This window comes from Castor canadensis, chromosome 10 (genome assembly GCF_047511655.1).
Source record: "Castor canadensis chromosome 10, mCasCan1.hap1v2, whole genome shotgun sequence".
Lineage (NCBI taxonomy): Eukaryota > Metazoa > Chordata > Mammalia > Rodentia > Castoridae > Castor > Castor canadensis.
The window spans coordinates 58792312-58815194 of record NC_133395.1 but is presented as its reverse complement, the minus strand read 5'-3'; the positions used below and the strand labels follow the sequence as shown (position 1 = coordinate 58815194).

The 22883-nt window shown below is 43.4% G+C and overlaps 1 protein-coding gene across 1 annotated transcript; it reads left to right on the top strand.

Moving 5' to 3' along the window:
• The first annotated feature begins 438 nt into the window (after window positions 1-438).
• Window positions 439-22873, top strand: LOC141411363 (uncharacterized). Its single transcript, XM_074042847.1, has 5 exons — window positions 439-458; window positions 3003-3233; window positions 15166-15256; window positions 21909-22046; window positions 22589-22873. Exons 1-5 carry the CDS (start codon window positions 439-441, stop codon window positions 22871-22873), a joined length of 765 nt encoding a protein of 254 aa, XP_073898948.1.
• Window positions 22874-22883: the final 10 nt, after the last annotated feature.

Here is a 22883-nt window from a genome sequence, read left to right as displayed (position 1 = left end):
TCCGTTTTCCCTCTGTCTCTTAAAGAATTAAAAGATAGGAGACTAGAAAGTAGCAGGACTAAAAACCTCTTTATTGCGAAGTGAAAGGAAAGGCTTCTTGAGAGTGAGAAGCAGGACTTGGAAACCAGTGGTCTGCTAAAGTGCTCAGGGAGTTCCCCTTCTATGGATCTTTCCTTTTTTCCCTCCCCCATGTCTGGGTGGTCTTTCAGGTGCTCGCGCCAGGATTCTCCACCTCTGTTGAGTTAGATTTGGTGCTGAAGTATTTGTCTGAAATTGATTGGGGGAGATTGTAAAGGTGGCATCTTTAGGCACAGTCCTCTGGGAAGAAGGCTGCTCATTTCTTTGTGAGCATTTTCTCCCATCGTCATCTTTAGAGTGGCCCCAGAAGTTGCCCTTTTACAGGCGCTTATGCAAGTGTATAAGAGAATGGAGCGAAGGATGACTGGATTTTTTTCCAGGTAATGTCTAGGGAGATGTGTGAGTGCAATGACCACTCAGCTGAGTCCCAAAAGGAGGAAAGTCTGCTTTTCTTGCCTTTAGAACATTATACTGAAGACACTGGCCTATAAAATCCAGAATAGCTGGGCCCTGGTGGCTCACACCTGTAATCCTAACTACTCAAGAAGCAGAGATCAGGAGGATAGTGGTTCAAAGCCAGCCCAGAGCAAATAGTTTGAGAGACCCTATCTTGAAAAAAAACCTATCACAAAAGAAGGGCTGGCAGAGTGGCTCAAGCAGTAAGAGCGCTTGCCTAGCAAGCATGAAGTTCTGAGTTCAAACCCCAGTGCCACCAATAATAATAAGAATAAAATAAATCCTATGGATATGGGAAAGTTTTCCAAGGGGAAATACCAGTTCAAGGATGACTGAGAAGCCCAGACAGTGTGCTTGATACCAGAAAGGGCTAGGCATGAATTAGTGATATTAGTTAGTGATTAGTATCAATTAGTGACTATCTTCAATAGGACTAGCAATCTAAGAACCCAGGCTGCCCAGAGAGCAAGGAGACTGCTAGGAGAAGAGGTGGCTTGTGGGAGTACAGGGAAGGGCAGGGCTGGGCTAAGTGGAAAGGTCTTTGAAGGTCAGTGAGGGGAAGCAGTAGGCCACAGATCTAAGTAAAGGCAGATACGGATGGCTGCAGGAACACAAGGGACATGGTTTGGAAGGAAATGGACAGGCCTGCCCTGATATGCTGCACAACTATCTTCCAAAACTTTCCACAGCTCCCCACCCTCAAGCACCATCTGCCTCTGTGATTTTTTTCCCAAGGGAAGGGAAAGTCACTCCTCATGTCAGGTAAGGCCTGGGGCGGGGCTGGATGGACCAGCCTGGATGTGCTATCCTTCTCTCCAGATGTTTCCCTTCAGCTTTGGCTCCTGCTCCATCGCCCAGCAACTTCAGAGTTCTCTCTCTACCTGAGTTGCACCAGCCTCCTTCCAGGTCCTTCTAACACAGCAAACTCACTCCTTGGGCTTTTGATGACTTGCTTTTTCCTCTGCCCCCAAACTTTCCTCCCAGATCTCAGTGTGGTCAGTGATTTCTTATTGTCCAGGTCTCTGCTCAAATGTCCATGGCACGGCCTCAGTTCCTTATTCCCAGACACTTCCCTCTGGTTTTCTCAAAGCTCCAAATGAGCTTGTTTATTTGTGTGATTGTGGCTGGCAGCCTTCTCCACTAGAATACATTTTGGTGGCTGTAGCCCCAATGCTCAGAACCCTATGAAGTCTTAATGAAAATGGATGGATGGATGGATGGATAGGATAAGGAGAGGATTACATGAGGTGCATGCCTAAATACTTGGAGAGGGCCAGGCAATTTAACAATGGCATCAATTAGCTAGGCACTGGTGGCTCATGCCCATAATCCTAGCTACATGGGATTGCCCAGCCTGGACAAACAGTTCAAAAGACCCCATCTTGAGTGGCTCAAGGTGTAAGCCTGAGTTCAAACTGCAACACCACAAAAAAAAAAAAAAACAATGGCATCAGTTATTGCTGCTGTTACTATTATCCCTCTTTTGTTGATCCACCAGATTTTATCTACTGGATAAGATCACCGATTTTTCAAGAACACCACTCTTATTTTCCTCTAAGGAACAAGAAGATCCAAAAATAGATTCACTACCAAATATTTCCAAGATAGTGGTGTGTGCTGGGCCTTGTGCTAACCAGCTGTGTGACCTTCGGTAAGTCTCTCAACTTCTTCACCATTTAAGAAGTATAGTGGGCAAGCTGGGTGTGGTGGCACAGGCCTGTAATCTTAGCACTGGGAAGGTTGAGGTAAGAGGATAACAAGCTGGAACCCAGCCTGGACTACATAGTGAGGCCCTGTGAAAGAAAAGAAAAAAGAGAAGAAAAGAATACAGCAGGCTCACTTATAATGTGTAAGATTTCATCTCTTTAGAAACCTCCAACTCCTACTGCTCTTGCCTGCCTCCTAGAGGGAAAACTAATGAACTAAAGACAAGCAGAGGCAGAGAGAGCATGGAAGCCAAGAACCAGTACTCAAATGATTAGATCAAATGGCGTCTCCCTCCACAAGAGCGAAGAGACCCACCCAAAGCCCCAGAAGTCCACCTCTGCCTCTGATTCAGCGCAGAGAGTACCCTGAACACTCACTGTCAGCTGCTTTATGCTAGTATCCTTTCAGACCCTGGGAGGTAGGGCACTACAGCTCCACCTCCATCACTTCCGTCTTGCAGTGTTGGTGGGGAAGGGGGGGCACGCAGAAAGGTCGCACAGCTAAAGATCAACAAGGTTGGAGTGGGAACCAGGTGTGTCTCCTCCCACCCTTTCGGCTCTCAGAGTCAGCCCTAGGGAATTCCCACCCATGGGTCCCGAACCATCAATCAGCAAATCAGCAGACAGGGACTCCGGCCCGAGCAATTGCTGCTCAACCAGAATCTTTAGAGGGCTGTCCAGAAATGCGGCCTTTTCAAAAGCTCCCCAACTCCCAGTGATTCTCAGCCTGACGTAGAAACCTCCGCATCCTCCTGGGCTAAGAAGCCTCCCCCAGTTGGAAAGCGTCCAGCTTCCTCCTGACGTCACTGCCGACGTCATTCTGCATCCCCCCCCGACCCCGCCCTGCGCTGCGCCCGCATCCGCTGCAGCCGCCGCTCAGCAGCGCCCTCTGCCGGGCGCGCCGCGAAACCTTAACTGTAGGGGCGTCCGCCGCGCTCTCCCACCTCTGGGTAAGGCGAAGAATGCAACGCAGTTTCCCACCGCGATGTGGAGGTGAGTACTAAAAATCCCCTGGCTCAGAAAACGCACAGTGATCGAATTCTGTCAATAAATCTACAAATGAATTAAGAATTTGCTTTTGGCTGGGGGATTTAGCTCAGTGTTTGGGCACCCTGTGTTCAATTCCCTAGCTTACAACAGAACTAGCTTAAAAAAAAAAAAAAAAGCACTTGAGGAAGAAAAAACAAGTGCAATCATGGTTTATTTAGTAGTTTAAGTCATCGCAGGGTAGAGTTGATTTCCTAGGAGTGGCCCAGACTTCCTTTATTTATTGAACGCCCAGTAAATACCAAGCACCCTTTCTGCCTTTCCTTCCTTTCTCCCTCCCTCCGACATTCCTCCTCCTTCTTCTTCTCTCTCCCTTCCTCCCTCCCTCTCTCTCTCTCATATTCTTATTTTTGTGGTGCTGGGTAAGGCTTCACACATTCTAGGCAAGACTACCACCGCGTGTTTGGGGAAACACTCTTCTGTCAGTAGAATCAAGCCAAATTCTCCAGATGTAGTGATGGATACAGATAAATTTGTACTTGAGAGGCTGCAAGGATTGTAAGTTTGAGGCTAACCTGGGCTATACATAATGAGTTTCCAGGCCACCCAGAGCTACCCTGTCTCAAAAAATAAAAAGAAAAGATAAATATCTATGTAAAAATGGTGGCCAGTGCTATGGAGGAAAAACACAGGGTTTTGAGGACTTTTTTTTAGGAATGATGGTCAAGGATAGCCTCTCACTGGAGCTGAGTTGAAGCCAAGAACAGAAATTTGATGTGGAATCAGCCATGCGATGTGGGGAGGGGTTCCAGAGGTGGCTTAATAAGGTCTCATTTGAGGCACCCAGAAGAAGCCCGTGTGGCTGGGAGTGTGAGTAATAGCAAGGTGTGGCAGGCACACATGCTCTAGGCCCATTGTCCCATTTGATGCCCACCACCCATACTCTTAAGAAATACATAGCAGTCTCATCTGATGAATTTTATAGATGACAAGTGAGGCTCAGAGAGAATAAATACTTTGCCCAAAGTTCTGTAGGCAATAGGTAGTAAAACTAGGATGTAAACCTGAGCCATCCAGCTCAACACCCAGGCTCACTACTTGTCTTCTAGACATTGTCTTCTCTACTTTGCCTTCTAGACATTGCTAAGACATTTGAATTTTATCTTAAGTGCAATGACACATCTTTGTAAGCTTTTCAGCACAGGCTCTGAGCAATCTCTTACATTTTAACAATATGGTGCTAGAAGGTCAATGGATTACAGGTAGGCAAGAGTAGGACAAAATGGCAGGCAAGGGCTGTAGTCCAGGCAAGAGAGGATGGTGGCTTAGAAAAGGATATAGCAGTGGAGAGGACCAGAGAGGTCAACAAACTTAAAACAGAAGTCAGAGGGCTGGTGATGGATTAGGAGTGGGAAAACTGTTAAAGATGGTGTCCATGCTTAGGACGCCTGGTTCTGGTGGGACCATTGTCTGTGATGTTTGGGGAGCAAGTTTAGAAAAGTGGGTCGAATTCAATTTTGTACACATTAATTTTAAGATGCTAGTGATACATCTAAGTGAAAAAACTAAGAGGCTGGGCTGGCAGAGTGGCTCACATGGTAGAGTGCCTTCCTAGTGAGTGTGAGGCCCTGGGTTCAAACCCCAGAATGATCAATAAATAAATAAATCAATAAAACCCAAGATGCTGTTGGATAAAAGACTAAGACATCTCCACATTAATGTGAACTCTTTATTTACCTCATTGAGACACATCTAGACTAGAAATGGAACTGTATAATTTTTATCATTAAAGGTGCTATTTAAGTCACAGAAATGGATGACACTGTCAAGTATCATCTCTAAGAGATCAAGGGACAAAACCCTGACAAAACTCCAACAGTCTCATTTGGAGGTTGGATCTAAGAAGACAAGGAGAGAGAGAAAAAGAGAGAGTGCTGACATCCAAGGAGAGCCAATGAGGAAGAAATCACAAGAGAAAAGCAGCCTGGGACTGTGAACATATTATTCTCTGCAAAAGAAAGAGACGGTTCATTCCTGTTTCCTTACATGTGGGCGGAGTTGGCCCAGACTCACAGTTTTGGTGTCAAACTCTAGGCTAGCATAGGAGGTCATATGCTTGTCTAAGTTCATCCATGACCCTCCACTAGAAGGTAGTGGGCACACCCCAAAATGAAAGCTGTCTCAACACTTTCTGTTAATTCCTCCCACAGATGACAGGACAGGGTAAGTCACCTGGGTCAGAAGCCCATAGGCCTTTGAGAGAGGGAATCCAGTCCAATCTTGGGATGGGTGGGTGGGGCTAAGGCTTTGTTACTCATACTCTTGTAATTTCCTGTGTGTGTGTGTGTGTGTGTGTGTGTGTGTGTGTGTGTGTGTGAATGGGTTTTGCTATATAGTGCAAACTGGCCTGGAACTGGAACTCGCTTTATAGGCATTCTCCTGCCTTAGCCTCCTGAGTGCTGAAATTACAGATGTGTACCACCTCACCCACCCTTTTCTCTTCCCTTCCTTCCTTCCTCTCTCCCTCCCTTCCTTTCTTCCTCCCTCTCTTCCTTCCTTTTTTCTTTTCCTGCTATTGTCTCTCTCTATTTTATTATCTTCTCCTCCCCAGAAAGCATTATGATTTTAGCAATCATTTTGTGCCCATAATCCCATGGTAATTAAACATGTCATAATCCTCAATTAACATAGTCTCCAGCTTCTAGCCCAACTTCCAGGAAATACAAGTAGTTGAGTCACTGGGGAAGTCCTACCATTTAAAAAAGTAAATCTTGGCCAGATGTGGTGGCTCACATTTGTAATCCTAGATACTCAGGAGGTAGAGATTGGGAGGATGGTGGTTCAAGGCCAGCCTGGGCAAGAAAACATTCATGAGATCCCTTCTCAACGGCTGGACATAGTGGCACATGTCTGTCATCCCAGTCACTCCAGGAAGCACAAATAGGAAGATGATAGTTCAGGTTAGCCTAGACATAAAGTGAGAGGGTCTATCTCAAGAATAACTAACACAAAAAGGGCTGGGTGAGAAGCTTAAGTGGTAGCACACCTGCCTAACAAGCACAAGGCCCTGAGTTCAAACCCTAGTACTGCTCCCCCCACCTCAAAAAAAAAAAAAGACAAGTAAGTCTTGTTGTAAATTGGACCTCACTCATGGGAGACCTGGTTAGAATGCAGACTTTTGGCTGGGGAGGCTGTTCTGCAGTGGGAAAGAGCTCTGCATTTCTTACAAGTTCCCAGGTGCTGCAGGTGCTGCTGAGATGACTGGCCAAAGTCACACTTTGAATAGTGAGGGTTTGGCCAACAGATAAGCAATAGCTATGGTGAAGAGCCGACTGTGAATGTATCTCCTCAGATGCGACATTCTGCTTCACTTTCTCCTCCTGGCCCCCTTCCCAGCAGCACCTGCAATTCCTAGAGAAGGAATAGACCAAGGTAAAGATATGGGGTGCCTGGGGAGATCAGGGGTATTTGAACATGTGGGTGTGGGTGGGAGAGGAGATGGCCAGGGAAGGAGAAAGGTGTCATCACTGCAGATAACTGATGCTCTGCTTCCTCCCCTGAGGCTAGACAGACTCTGGAGTCTACAGGTTCAAGATGAGCAGAGCATCGATGTAGATCAGAGCTGGAGTGAGGGGAGATGCCTTGAAAACAGGTGGGACTGTCCAGAGCCAGGGTTCTAGTCTCCTCCAGCTCCTTTTACCCCCAAGTCGGGAGGATCCTCCTCCCCAAATCTCTCAGTGCTGTGCTTAGGAGGAGTAGGAAATGCTGAGCTGTTTTGGGAATGAGGGTTTGTGTGTGTGTGTGTGTGTGTGTGTGTGTGTGTGTGTGTGTGTGTATGAGTTTCTGATTTCTGGGACTCCTTCCCCACAAGACATTCCCACCTTCCTTTATCTCCTCACCCCCATCCTGTTGCAAATGTCCATCAACAGATGTATGGGTAAACAGAATGGGACACACACATGCAGTGGAATATCATTCAGTCTAAAAGGAAAAGAAATTCTGACCTGGGCTGGCAGAGTGGCTCAAGTGGTAGAGCACCTGCCTAGCAAGCCTGAGGCCCTGAGTTCAAAACCCAGTGCCACAAAAAAAGAAAGAAAGAAATTCTGACCCATGGTATACATGAATGAGCCTTGAAGACATTATGCTAAGTGAAATAAGCCATACACAAGCCATATTGTCTGGTTCTACTTATATGAAGTTCTAGAATAGGCAAATTCATAGAGACAGAAAGCAGAACAGAGAAGTTATAGGAAAAGGACTAGGGAATAATGAGGTGTTATTTAATCAAGTCAGAGTTTCTGTTTGGGGTGATGAAAACATTCTGGAAATGGACAGTGGTGGTGGTTGTAAACCACTAAGAATATAATTAATGCACTGAGCTGTATACTTAAAAATAGTCCAAAGGAGGCCAGGGATGGTGGCTCATTGCCTGTAATTCCAGCTAGTCAGGAGGCAGAGTTAGGAGGATCAAGTTTTGAGGGGCCAGCACAGGCCAAGTGCCAGTGGCTCACGCCTGTAATCCTAGCTACTCAGGAACAGAGACCAGGAGGATCGTGATTCAAAGCCAGCCTGGGGAAAATAGTTCTCAAGACCCTATCTCGAAAAATCCTTCACAAAAAAGGGCTGGTGGAGTGGCTCAAGGTGTAGGCCGTGGGTCCAAGCCCTAGCACCCCCCCACACACATACATACACATACAAAATAGTTAACACTTTAAATTTTATACATATTTTACCACTATTTTAAAAGAAGAGAGCCAGGTATATAATCCCTGGGAGGCTGAGGCAGGAGGATCACCAGTTCAAGGCCACCCTGGGCTACATAGCAAAATCCTAACTATATATACATATATATATATTTTTTTTTTTCTTTTAAACAGAAGGCAGCAGGCATGATTTGGCCCATGGGCTACAGTTTGCCTTTCTCTGTTCTAGTCCAGACCAGATTTCATGCCTGAAACCCAGCTAGAATCACATCACCAAGCACCATAAATAAAAAACTATGGTGATGGAGAAGAAGAATCTCAAGAGGAAAAGCTGATATACCTGACCTTTTAATATTGTTGAGGTAATTAGACCTCAGAAAAAGAACAGATATCATTCAGTGCTTATTTATGGTATCACTTATCATCGAGGGGCAATTATTTTCTGAATTGCTAGCTGTGCCAGTTGCTGGGCCATTAGGCTTCCAGCCATGCTATCAAGTGGACTTGTAAAGAAAAAGGATTATTAATATGTTACTGAATGTTATCGAATATCCTACTCTTGCGGTTTAAATGTGAATGTGCCCCAAAGGAGTCATGTGCTAGATGCTTGTCTCCAGGTGGTGGCGCTGTTTGGGGGAGGTTGTGGAAACTGTAGGAGGCGGGGCCTACCTGGAGGAAGCAGGTCACTAGGAGTGGGTTCTTAGGGGTGGGTTGGCTGAGGTCCCTGCCTGTCTCTCTCCTATCTACATGAGCTGCTCCACCGTGCCCTCCCAGAAATGATGAACTGACTTCTCTGAAACAGTGCACAAAATAAATCCTTCCTCCCTTAGGTTGTTTCTGTCAGGTATTTTGTCACAGTAATAAGAAAAATGACTAGTATGTCTACTGTTGTAATTGTAGAATTATTGATTCTTTTGAGCCTTTTAAAACTTATTAATAGACATCAAATAACTATACTTCAACAAAATAAAGTTATGTGAGTTCGTTCCAGAAACATTTAGCAAGTGCTCTGGATAAACTGGAAACAATGTGTTCCATCCAATGTGTTCACCCAGTGAATGGCTGTTTAATAAATCATCAGAGAAGAGCACAGAGCTCCTGGAGCACAGCTTCTGACTTGCACGTTGACCCACACCACAAGTCAGCAATGCCCCTTCTGCCTCCCGAGTGTGTCTTCCAGAGTTACCTGGAGTAGCTGTGTGTACACTTCACCAACTTGGATTCAACATCAGTGGACATGCCAAGAAAACAGAGAGAATAAAGAGAACCTTGGTCCATCTCAAGAACTGAATCTGAAAGTACCAGGCAGGGCGAGCAAGAGGGGAAGCATGACACCCCATCTGTTCATCAGTCAGAAACATATGCTGTGTAATAGTGCAGTGTGCAGAGTGTGCTCCTCCCCCATAGCCCAGAGCCTGGCTTAAGTCAAGCCTATGTCCCCACAGTTACCAGCTGGCTGCTCATAGAAACAAACTCATCTCTGCTACAGTATGCCTTGCAGCTCTAGCATTAACCTCAAAAGATGGTCACCTTACTTGTTCTGTATTGTGAGCAGACCATCATTTATGTGATGTCATAGGCTTCTTTATTTCCCCGTGGTAATGGGGATTGAACCCAGACCCTTGCACATGCTAAGCAAGTGCCCTACCACTTGAGCCATACTCTAGCTCTTTTATTTTTGTGATAGGGTCTCGCTAACTTTGCTCAAACTCATGATCCTCCTGCCTCTACTTCCCGAGAAGCTAGGATTACAGGTGTTTACTACCATGCCTAGTAAAAGGCATAAGCTATTGATAAATATATTTATACAGGAATTCTTAACTTAGAATTCATGGATGGGTATCAGATGAACCTTAAACTGTGTGAAAGTTTTCTGGATATGTGCATTTTTTGGAGAGTTTTACATCTTTAATCAGATTTTCAAGGTGAGATAGGATTCAAAAAAAATGAAGAACTACGAAGGGAATCAATTCCACAACCATGTCACAATGGGCCCTCTGAACTGAACGTCAGCTGCTTCTTGACTGAGCTAGCATGAGAACTGTGCTTTACATTCTTCTCTACTTCTAACCTTAATTCAACCTCTATTCTCAATGAGAAAATACATCTTTTTAGGAATATCTCCAACCACTAATTCAGAACATGCACCCATTTTATCTTGTTTTGTTTTTGTGGTGCTGGGCATCCAACCCAGAGCCTCAAGCATGCAAAGCAAATGATCCACCACTAAGGTACACCCCCAGTCTTCATGCCCCAGTCTTTGTTTTATTTAGTTTTGTTTACTGTTTTTTTTGTTCTCTTGTACCAGTCTTTTTTAAAGGCCCAGGCTCAGCCTTGCTTGCCTAGCCATGGGGACCCAAACACTCATACAACACACCAAGGCAGAAGTCCTCTTCAGATTATCCCCAATGACTTGAATTAGGGTCTAGGACTTTTAAGCCAGGATGTTTTGATAACAAAATTTCTCATAGGTATCACTAGTAGATGAAACTAAATGAGATGTCTAAGAAATTAAAACCTATACCTTTGATTGAACCAAGTGAATCCCATAAGCCAATGAGCTGAAAAAGAATATGTTTGATATACCCCTTAATAAATGACCAGACTGTGTGTGCACACATGTGCATGTATATGTGTATTTCCCTTCATCAAAGTCAGTAAGGAGGGTTCTGGGAAATGGCAATATGTAGAGGTGGGGTAGTTTTTAAATCTCTGAATCCTTAATAGTGAAAATACAAACCAAAAATCTGTAGACACCTACAGCAAAATTAGGAGATAAGATCTCCATGACAACCAGAACACAAGCAGATAAGGGCAAACCTCTGAAAACCCCAGACTACATTGGATTATCATCTGAGCAGGAAGACAGGGAGGGACAACTGGCATCGGACTGTCCTAGTGTCCTAGTTTTCTGCTGCTATAACAGAATACCTGAACCTGAGTAATATATAAAGAAAATTTATTTTGTCTCATGGTTCTGGAGGCTGGGAAGTCCAAGATAGAGCAATCATATCTGGCAAGGCCATCATGCTGGTTCAACACATGGCAGAGAGCAAAAGGAAAAGCAGCACATGCAAAAGAGACAAAACACGAGGGGTGCCTTGCTCTGGAACAGCCCAGTCTCCTGGTAACTAATCCAGCTCCTCTAAGTGAGAGTTTGCTCCCATGAGAGGTGTTAATCCCTTTACAAGGGTGGATCTGTCATGTCCCAAATGCCTCTTAAGGTCCCACAACCTCTCAACACTTACATTGAGGACCAAGCCTCAACATGAATTTTGGTGGACAAATCAAATTCAAACCATAACACTTACAGACCTGGGAACAGCAAAACTCCCAAATCACCCACAACCATTCGCTGGAAATCACTCTAATGGTGAGGGAATGCAAGGGGTCTGCTGGGATTAAAGACACTGGAGCCACCAAAGTCTGTAAACTATAGAAACTGGGGCACTAAAAATAGGTGGTCTGGATAAAAGTAAGGAAGGGAAGCAGACACAGGAAAATCCCAGATCAGGGGCTGCCATAAAAATAGAAAAATAGTGGAAGAGCCGTGGGCCGGTAGCTCACACCTGTAATCCTAGTTACTCAGGAGGCAGAGATCAGGAGGATTGTGGTTTGAAGCCAGCCCAGAACAAATATTTCAAGAGAAAAAAAAAAAAAACCCATCATAAAAAAGGGCTGGCAGAGTGGCTCACGCAGTAAGAGCACCTGCCCAGCAAGTGTAAGGCCCTGAGTTCTAATCCCAGTGTTGCCAAAAAAAAAATAGTGTAAGATGTTGTTCTGTAACATTAGAAAGTCTGCCTTAGCACACATCCTATTTTGAAGGTTCAGGAAAGGGGACTTCATCCAGCCATGAATGACAGTGTGACAGGTAAAATCCAATACAGTGTAATTTGATGATACTAAAGTTATAAGAATCAAAAGGGAGTCAAAGCCAGACGTTCTGGGTCTCCTGATGGAAGACTTCAACCTGACCTGTTGACCAAATCAGTCTTACCAAGCCTTGGAATCGAGCAGGAAATTCTTGCAGAAATGCACAGGACAGAGGACCGTGAATCATATGTATTCAGACTGCAGCAAGATGGTCAGATGATCTGAATTCTTTAACTGATGTATTAGAGAAAAAGAAAGAAATGGAGGGACTCTGTAGGCTAAAAGAAACTTCTGTTTGCATCTTTATTAGCATATATTCATTGTACAGGGGGATTCATTGTGACAATTCCAAAAGCCTTACATTGTACATTGTTTAGATTCCCCCCACTCCACAGCCCCCTCCCTGCCCCCCTTAGAGCAATTGCAAGAGGTTTCATTGTTCTAGTTCATATATGTATACTAAGCCTATTAACCATATTCCCTCCCCTTCATCTCCTCCTTTCACCCACCCCCCTTCCACGAGTCCCCCTTCACACACACTGTACCTATTTTACAGTCCTGGCTTTCATTTTTGCTTCCAAAAACAGCGTTTAAAGAGTTTCTCGATATATCCCAGCTGTGAATATGCTTTATTTTGGTCAGTTCAACCCTCTCTATTACTCTCCCTTACCCCTTCCTTCTTATCCCCTATTATTTAATAGTTTTCAGTACAGCACAGATGCGATGTATTTCCATATTGTTGACTGTCCTCCTCTCTTCCTTTCCCTCCTCCCCCGAGTTCCATAGAGCCATCAGCTTTTAAAAGTAGATCATACCAAATGGTGATGTCTAAGGACACTGTAGAGATACGCTGCTGAGGCGACTCAGATACCGCACCTGACTGACAACTCTGAAATAAGAGTATGTTCGATTCTCAGCCAAACATCAGGGCCCGTGCCTCGGGGAGCACAAACCCAAGTGACCCGGAATGAGATGACATGGACTTCATGAAAGAAGTTACATGAGTTATCACAAAACAAAGCAGGTGGAGTCTTCGGTGGGCGGATTTTGTTGTCTTTAACAAGGTGAGGAAATCCTATATGAGATTTAGATGTTTATCTCATCCTTTGTGTTAGGGTTGGTAGAACCCTGAGGTCTGTCCAGCTTAGTCTGTGTTCCAATAGTTTTACCCAGTAATCTTGAAAGTGCTGGGTCACATACAGAACTTGATAGCAAGATGGCTATTAAAGGGACTCAAGATAGCCCAAGACAACTTGGGCTTCTTGATCTGCAACATTTCATCTCTCTGCAATAAAGATGCTCCAATCAGGGAAAGCCAAACAGCTTGCAGGCTCCTGCACACAGATATGGCTCCTTGGGAGAACTTCAGCTCTCAGCACCATCTGACTGGTGAAGGCCATTTAAAACTGTAACAAAGTGGGCTGAGGGGGCAGGGCTCAGATGGTAGAGCACCTGCCTAGCAAAACACAAGGCCCTGAGTTCAAACCACAGTAATGCCAAAAAGAAAAAAACAAATAAAAGAGATCACTATCAAAACGGGATTACTTTGAGGAAAAGAAGGTGGCATGTAATTAACTAACTGGAGAATACAAAATGCTGATATTCTAATGATTCTGCCACTTCTAGTTTTAAAATTGATTCATTGGAAACCTTTTGTTAAAAGATCTTTCCTGCATCTTGGTTGCCAGGTTGCCCAAGGGTATTGGGTATGGGTCCATAGAAAGGCAGGACACCTTCTTTTTTTTTTTTTATGAGCATTTCAAATTTATTATTTTTTATTTCCTTTATTCATATGTGCATACAATGATTGGGTCATTACTCCCCCTTGCCCCCGCCACCTACAGGACACCTTCTTGATGGATGGGGTGCATGAAGCTGCTTCTTGGTAGCTCAGAATTGTTCTTTTTTATTTTATTTTTTTTTTTGGCGGTACTAGGCTTTGAACCCTGGACCTAGACCACTCCCCCCCCCTTTTTGTTTTAAGAAGGTTTTTTGAGATAGAGTCTCTCAAACTATTTGTGGGACTGACTTTGAACCAAGGTCCTTCTGATCTCTGACTCCTGTGTAAGAATTACAGGCATCAGCTGCTAGTGCCCTGCTATCAGAATTGTTCTATTCCTTGCCCTGAAGTGATCACAGTGCTGTGTGCAGGGCAGGGAAGTTACTATACATGGAGGAGAGGGGGAAGAGATGGAGAAGAGCGAGCCAAGCAGATAAAGGCAAGGCAATGGTCTACTACCACAAAACGTGCATATTATCAGTAATATTAATGTGTTTGCCTCAAATTATTCATTGCGGGTCTCTGTCCATAGAAATAAATAAACATGGAGAGTATCTGCCCAGCTATGTAGGTAAATTTAGGCATAGCCTACTTAATGGCAGATAAATGCATAAAATAATTTCTTAAATGTCCTTCTAGGAGCAAAAAGAGGATTTCTGGGTAGTATTGTATTACAGATCTGGCTGCATGAAAAAGTATTTGGCTATATCCTTAAAACGTGCACTTTTTTGTATCCATATTATACTTTTAAATTTGGGGGGTTTTGTTCTATTTGGTTTTATACTTTAACTTCTAAAAGTTTAAAACAATTTAAAGTCCCTTCTAGTGTTGAGATCCTACTTTAGGGAGCAACCCAATGCTTATTTAGTTGTTAGGAACTGTGATCCTTTCCACCTATTAATTATCCGTGAAATGAAATTAGACCTGACTCACCAGCACACTTATTCTTGACTGGAGAGGCACCTGACTGTGGGCACTCTATGCCAGTGTGGAGCCTGAGGGTGACCCAGCAGAACCCACACTTCATTCAACCACATGGAGTAGAGAATAGCCATGGCTGCTGACTGCTAAGTATGACCGCCCCAAAATGGGTCCAAGATGGGAGTTGAAGAAAACTTACAAGCCAGGCTCACGCCTACATAATCCTTGCTACTCAGGAGGCAGACATCAGGAGGATTGAGGTTTGAGGCCAGCCTGGGGAAATAGTTTGTGAGACCCTATCTCAAAAAACCCTACACAAAAAAGGACTGGTGGAGTGGCTCAAGCTGTAAACCCTAATTTCAAACCCCAGTTTGCAAAAAAAAAAGAAAATTTTACTAACAACAAAGCCTGAGAAGAAACAGAGACAGTATCTACCTTGTGCCTTGTCAATGATCTTTGAGCTACAGGGTCCAATGTTCCCACAACACATAAATCAGCCTTGTTTGTTTTGCTTTGTTTTGTTTTGTTTGGGGAGAGGGCAGTACTGAGGTTTGTTGGCACTGAGATTTGGCAGTACTGGAGTTCAAACTCAGTGACCTTGTATTTGTCAGATGGGTATTCTACCAATTGAGCCAAGCCTCTAGCCCTTTTTTGCTTTTAGTTCTTTTTTAGATAGGGTCTCGAGTTTTTGTGCAAGTCCAGCCTTTGACCTCGATCCTTCTCCCTGTGTCTCCCAGCAACTGGAACCACAGGTATGTATCACCACGTCCGGCTGACTAACTGAGGTGAGTGCTCCATTTTCTGCCCAGGCTGGCCTGGAACCCCTATCCTCCCAATCTCTACTTCCTGAGTAGCTGGGATTATGGAATGATCCACTGCGCCCAGCTTTGTTTTGTTTTTTTGAGACAGGGTCTTGGTATGTAGCCCAGGCTGGCCTGGAACTCACTATGTAGCTCAGGCTGACTTCAAACTCGTCATCCTCCTGCCTTAGCCTCCTGAATGCTAGTTTGCACCGCCATGTCCAGAAAATCAGCCTAGTTTTTGTTTACCTATTAGGAAATGAGAACTAACAATTAGATGGAATTTCTTTTTAAACTTTTTGATCCTATTAACTGGGAGATTCTACAGTCACTTGAAGAAAACATTCGCCTAATGGTATTTACTGTCACCACCACCCTTGGTCCCTAAACCTAGAAAGGCTGCTTAGAAAAGAAGTGGGAATTCTTGCTGGGAGTGGTACTATATGCCTGTAATCCCAGCACTCATCAGGTTGAGGCAGGAGTTCCAGGCCAGTCTGGGCTGCACAGTGAGACCTTGTATATTCTGATTGGTTTTTATCTGGGTTAGGTGCTGTTAGCAGCACTCCAACCTCCCCTGGTCATACAGCTTATCTCGCTGCGCTTTAATGTAGCATGTAGTCACTTTTACTTTTCCTTCAGGTCAAGGACTTTGTTCTGTTTGAGTTGTGCATTCAGCAAGTAACAGTGACCCTGGCACATAGTAATTGCTACCAATATATTTGCTACATGAACTAGTAAAAAATTAAATTAATTCTACATGATTGTGTGTGTGTGTGTGTGTGTGTGTGTTGGTAGGAATCAAACCCAGAGCAGTGCACATGCTAGGCAAGTCTTTACCACTGAGCTACACCATCAGCCCTAATTTTTATCAAAAGCTTCGGGGCAAGGCAAAGTATTTTATTAGCATATATTAATTGTACAGCGGGCTTCATTGTGACATGTACATATGTGCTTATACGATAACTTAATTAAATTCATCCCCTGCATCCCTCTACCTCATCACCCTCCTCCCTGGAGAGAGTATTTTAATAAATTGCCTTGTAATACAAGTGAGAAACCTTGCAGACTCTCTGCAGTCCTTGTAGGAAAAAGAGATGGTTAAGCATGAAGAAGCATTTGTAATTTTTTCTTCTGATGGGGAGTGGGGCTGAGAAGGAAGGAGCGGGGCAGGCTGGAGGATCCTGACAAGTCTTGGTGGGTGACTGATGGAACTTTCAGAACAGGGACACCCAGAGCTCCGACTGTGATGTACAGCCTCTTCCTTCCCACCTGTCGTGATTGTGAGAAGATAAACATGAGAGGAAGTCTGGGGGAGGGCTCTACATTTCCTCAGATGCTTTGTACCAACCTTCTTTGATGCCAGGGGGACAGGAGACTCCAGCAGACATCTGTTACCGAGACAGTACTTGTGCAGATTGCTGGAAGAATAGTCTACCCATTTTCCCATAATGAAATGATTTTATCTTTGGATTCATCTAGACCTCAAGAGAGCTATAAGGCAGGATGCCCTTGTTCTGTCTAGTTGTAGAATTGTTTGTGCAGAATTTGATGAGGTTAGACCTACATTGAAGGAAGTAATAATAAGCCATATGAAAACCATTTGTGAGTTATCTCTAAGACTTTTGTGAGACTATTCACAAGATGGAGGGGTCTGTAGGAGAAATGCCTTGAATGTCTCATTATCAGACACTGCAAAAAGTTGTCCCTAGAATGTTTATTTTTATTCACAAATGATGGTGAGTTTTATAACTAATTGTATTCCCCTTTTACTTTGGCTGCTAAAAGTGCCCATCTAAACTTGGAGCCCACTTCTGTTGACTGTGCAGGACTCCATGACACCCATTTTACTACCATTCTTACTTATCTTCCATCTTATTGTTTAATTTGCATTTTTGGTTTACACCAACTAACTCATTAATTTTTGGAGGAGGCTGTTCTATATAGAACTCAAACAGCGGCTACCAATAATTTTTCAAGAAAGGCAGAGAGTAATGAAAAGAAATTCAAAAACTCTCCAAATTATCTCTAATTCCCACCCCAGTAGGTCCTTTATTTGACAGAGTGGAAAATAGAAGATAAGTTATCACCCTCCTGCAGCGTGAATTGGCAAGCATTCAGCCAGCCCTTCTTCTCTTCTGCCTAAGAAGTACTTGCTACCATTTTTAGCAAAATAATTAAGTTGGTTTTTCAGATCATAACCATGCTAATTCACCTGTGTGTGCACACACATGTACACCCAGCCATCAAAAATTCCATTATCTCCCAGCCTCTTATTTCTTCAGTGCACTTTCCTTACAAATTGTCTATGTGTAGTATATATATTATATACTTCCCTATTCTTTATTTGCATGATTGTGCTTGTTATCTATGAGAAACAGAATGCTTTAGAAATTAAATGTGCAGACATCATTGGGACACAGACCCAGGCATTAGAAATTAGCACTCAAGTTCCCCTGTCTGCTCACTATTTGTCAACTCAGCATCTCCAGTGTTAGCCACTGTTCCCAGCTTGATGTGTGTCCTTCCAAAAGCAAAGATATGTGTATATCTATATTGGATTTTATTATGGGTGGCTGGGTGTTAAATGAAGGATACTATACAGGTTGTTCTGTTCTGCAACTTGATTTTGACTTAACAACATGTCTTAGCACACTTTCCCTGCTCCAAGGGAAGAACTCTTCTGTTATCCACATGGCCTCTTCTGGCACTAGCTGCTCTTCTCCCATCTTAATTTTTTAAACAATGGTACTGAAAAAACAAACAAAAAAAACCCATCTTTATAACCCTAAACTGGTCATAAAGGAATTCAGAAAATCTGATTACACAAGCAGTACTACTTCAAAGGGTGTTGGAATATGGTGCTAACCCAGTATTACTCGCTATTATTAGTCTTGGTCTGAAGTTCATTCATTTAGCAACCATTTATTGGCTGTCTACTAGGCACTGTTCCAGGTACTGGGGACACAGCTGTGAGCAAATAGAAAATCTCTATCTCCATGGCTCTTATGCTATCTTGAGGGGAGACAGACAATGAAATCGTATTTTGACTAATGACAAGTGCTACAGGGGAAAATCAGGGAGAAAAGAAGAACATGGATTTCAAAGAGGAGATCAGAGATTGTAATTTTGTTGTTTTCTTTTCAAGTTAATTTTTTTTTTTGACAGCACTGGGGTTTGAACTCAGGGACCCATGCTTGCTAGGCAGGCATTACCACGTGAGCCCCTCCATCAGCCCAGGTTGTCTTCTTAAAACGATGGTTATAGATGGCCTTTGGAGAAGATGATAGTTAGAGCCAAGTCTAAGGCTTTTATTTTCAGAGACAGTTAGTTAGTAGTCTCTTCTTCAGAGGGAGAGAAAAGAGTTTGGTGTTTTCAGCAATTTCTTTCTCACCATTCAGCACTCCCACAGTTGGCTCACCCTCCAAAATTTGACTGTTGAGCAATTTCCTGCTCAGAGGAAATCAGGATGATCATACTTCTGTCAGCCCACACACAGCACATCAGATACCAACTTGGCAGGTTTCACTTTCTGGCTCCCATTATTTGGCACTTGCACTTTAAAAGGGTATCAAATTGTTTCTCTTGGTTATTTTGAAAAAAAAAAAAGCACTTTTCTTACTACAGAGATTCTGAACTAAGTTGCACATCGACATTTCTGGTAAGCTTTTTAAAATTCTAAGTGGCTCACAACTGCAATCCTAGCTACTCAGGAGGCAGAGATCAGGAGGGCCGAGGTTCAAAGCCAGCTCAGGCAAATAGTTTGCCAGACCCTATCTAGAAAAAATTATCACAAAATAAGGGCTGGTGGAATGGCTTAAGGTATAGGTCCTGAGTTCAAACCCCAGTACTGGAAAAAAAAAAATTCCTGCTGGAGAGAGGTTAAAAAAAAATCTAAGCTACTGGCGCCAAGCATATAAATAACTGTTAACATCTGTTTATTCATTCATTTAGGTAGTTTATACAATAATCGTACATCTAGTAATTCTGAGGCAAGATGGAGAAACTGAGGCAAAGTCAACCTGTACTAAGTGGCCATTACGTTTTCTTCTGACTCAGTGCTCCCACATGCTGTGGATCACAGACATTCTAATGACTACTCACTCAGCTCCATGTTAATTTTCTGTCTCTCATAGAATAACGCAACTGTGATTTAGCTGGGTACATGGCCACCTAGAATAAAGCGTGTTTCCTAGCCACCCTTGGAGCTAGAGTCTCTATGATGAGGTTCCAGCCATAGGATATGAGAAATGCTATGTGCAGTGTATCAGGATGCCTTGTTTATTATCCCTTTTTTATTGGTTGGGAGATGAATATAGGTGATAGGTTAGCTGAATGGAGATGGAGGGGGTGGATGGATGGACACGTGGATGAAGAGAGAAACAGGCTAGATTTCAACTTTACCCATATATATTTTTTTCATTCATTAAAAAAAAAAAAAGAATCTTGACATGCTGTCTGCCTCCCCATAAGTAAACTCCACATGAGCACTGGAAAAAAAAGAAAAAGAAAACCTTAAACTGGGTGTGGCAGCACATACACAGGAGGCAGAGACAGGAGGACTTGGAGTTCAAGACTAGCCCAGCCTGGGCTACATGACACCCTGTCTCAAAACAACAAAACAAAACTTTAAAGCAAATATGAACCATTTTAGCAGTTATTTATTATGCTTGGTGGATATGTGCATGCTTTTTTTTTTAAATTCTTTGAATGTCTGAATTTTCCAGTTTTTAAAAATGTATAATCTAGCCTGGCATGGCTGGTTCATGCCTGTAATCCTAGCTACTCAGGAGGCAGAGATTAGGAGGATTGCAGTTTGAAGCCAGCCCCTCAAATACCTCATGAGACACTATCTCGAAAAACCCATTACAATAAAAAAAAAAAAAAAAAGGTTGGTGGAGTGGCTAAAGGAGTAGGCCCTGAGTTCAAACCCCAGTACTGCAAAAAAAAAAAAAAGTATAATCTAAAAAGAAATTATAGTACATTAATCTGTTGGAATATTTATAATAATCTAAAATAGCATTTTAGAAAAATAGTTAATAATATTGAAATATTTTCATAATAAACAGAATACTTAACAGTTTTCTGATAGACCTGAGTGAGATTAAGAACTGGGAAGCTGGGGTAACACGCCTAGCTGACCAATTAGTTGAGTAATCATTTATTAGATATTTTTAAACTAGTTTCACACAGTGTTTCAAGATAACAAGCTACTCAGTTTAAAGGCCAGTTCCTTGCCATTTTGTCAGGGGCTTGTAATTAGTTACTAATTTTACCCCAACCAGTTGTATTCCTGGTGTTCTAAGTAGGTATTTTCAAGCGACAGCACAGATTCCCTGCTCTAAAAGTTTTCTGCACCACAGGATATTTACAAAATACTCTAAATTCACATCAGATCTTCCTAAGTTTTTTTTGTTTGTTTTGTTTTTGTTTTTTAGTATATGTAGTCACAGAATTGCCTTGAACTATTAAACATAGACAGAAATTTCTTAAGGACACAAGGTGAATCCTGTCAGTGATCAACTATTTGGTTAGTGTTATAATGAAGCAGAACATCTGTAGTCAGCATATATCAGCTACAGCCCCCAAATACTTCCAAATAACATAATTAAAGAACTGAGACCAGGCGAGGTGGCTTGCATGCATGGTGGCACACACCTGTGATCTCAGCTACGAGAGAGGCATAGGTAGGAGGATTGGGTCTGAGGACCTGTTCTGAGCAAAACCATGAGATCTATCTGAAAAATAAACGCAAAAAGGGCTGGAGGTGGCTTAAGTGGTAGAAGTGCCTGCCTGAGGGCCTGAGTTCAAACTGCCGTACTGCAAAAATAAAAAAAGTTTCAGGAACATTTTGAAAATAAAATTTGGGAGGAATAATGTATACAAATTCTACCAATATTTATTGATCATCTGTGGAGGATTCTAGGCAGTTTCTCCTTATTATTTATTTTTACCCACCTCCCTCTTAATCTCATTTAACTCACAAAAAAAATCCATTTTATTCTAAGGCTGACTTTCCCAAGGTCACTGGACTAGTTAACAAATAAAACCCAGAGTTCAATTTACCGTGCCTTGAATTCTTAAATCAGCATTCTTTTTCATCATGGCTACTATTTTTATGTAACTAGAAAAACGTTTTATTTTAACTTAAAGCTGAAGAGGAGAAAAACAAAACAAAAAACTGGAGACAGCAATAGTTGGGGGCTCTGTATAAATGAATCAGAGTATTTTAAAATGTTTTTAAAATGTTAAAACTGAGGATAATAATCTATTCATACAATAATGTGTGAGCACACATGCCCTAGAAATAGGTTTGACAGATTCCTCATTGATCATGTCCTGTGTCTACTTGTTTTCAGATCTCCTTCATCCCCTTTTGGGCTTCCTCCCAGTTACCCTGTATCCTTGGGGTGTCCAGGGAAGCCCCCCAGCCCCCATCTTCCTAAGAGGATCACCTTTCTTAAGTCTTTGCCATTTAATTTCATCACTCCAATACTCCCGTGTGCTCCGTTCCGTCACAAGGCTTTCTCTTACTTTGCTGAATGCTTCATTACTGGCTTTTTGAAGCACTATGAATGTATAATTGCCTATTTCTTCGACTTAATAGAACACAAATTTCTACGACGGCAGAACTGAATTTGACGATCACAATCGGGACCTTCGTGCAAATCCCAATGCTAGGGGTAGAGCAGAGCACAAAAAATATTTGGAATGGAACGAACTCCGATTTCATCTTTGCCCTAAAGTAAGGTTGTAACTAAAAAAATAATTTTTTTTCGGATCTTAAGTCCTTCAAATAACACTTGGGCAGGTGGGAAGATCCCTATTTTTGTTTGGTTAACCTTTTAGCACCAGGGATGAAACTCCGACTTCCTCGTAAAGTGACAACATAGCTCTTTTTTCAAACGAAGGACATAAGTCAAGGCAAAAGGCAAAAAAAAAAAAGCGCAGAGATGTTCGCCACAGACACACCGCTGGCTTTTAATACGGGACCAAATTCAAAGAGATGGGAAAGCCGTATAAATCCCCATGAGACCTTCCTTCCTCCCCAGGTCCCTAGCTACTGACCCAGAGCCTGCCTCCATAGTTCCCCGGGGGCCGGGCGGGCGTCCAGGTGGAGCCCGCGGAGACCCGACCAGCTGCACAAGAACTCAGGCCTTCAGGGCCTGCACCCCCATAAATGCAGAACCCTTGCATCTGCTGACATTTTAGCTCCCAGAAAGAGGTGGGACTTGAGCTGAGCAAGCAAACATGAAGAGATTACATCTAAACTCCACTCTGGCCTAGCACCTCCACGAGCGGCCCAGCAGAGGTACTCCGGGGCAGGGCCAACGACGTCCGGTTCCCCAGCAACCTCCCACCGGGTGTCCCCACCCCGCGCCCGAGCGTCCTCAAGCCCCGCCCAACTCCCTGCCCCGCCACCGGCGGAAAGCGGCATTGTGTCTCCGCGCTAAGCTCCCGGATGTTCACCGCCCCCTCCCTCCGGCCGCACGTGGCTCCGCCCCTGCGTCGCTCTGCGTGGCCACGTCACTGCTTGCGGCACTTCCGGAGGCGCAGCAGGCGGTGACGTAGGGGGACGTGC

Coding starts and splice junctions, on each gene's coding strand:
- LOC141411363 (XM_074042847.1), top strand. CDS start 439: ATGACTGGATTTTTTTCCAG. Junction 459..3,002: donor ATGACTGGATTTTTTTCCAG/GTAATGTCTAGG, acceptor TCCTGGGCTAAG/AAGCCTCCCCCAGTTGGAAA. Junction 15,257..21,908: donor CCCAGCAACTGGAACCACAG/GTATGTATCACC, acceptor TCGACTTAATAG/AACACAAATTTCTACGACGG.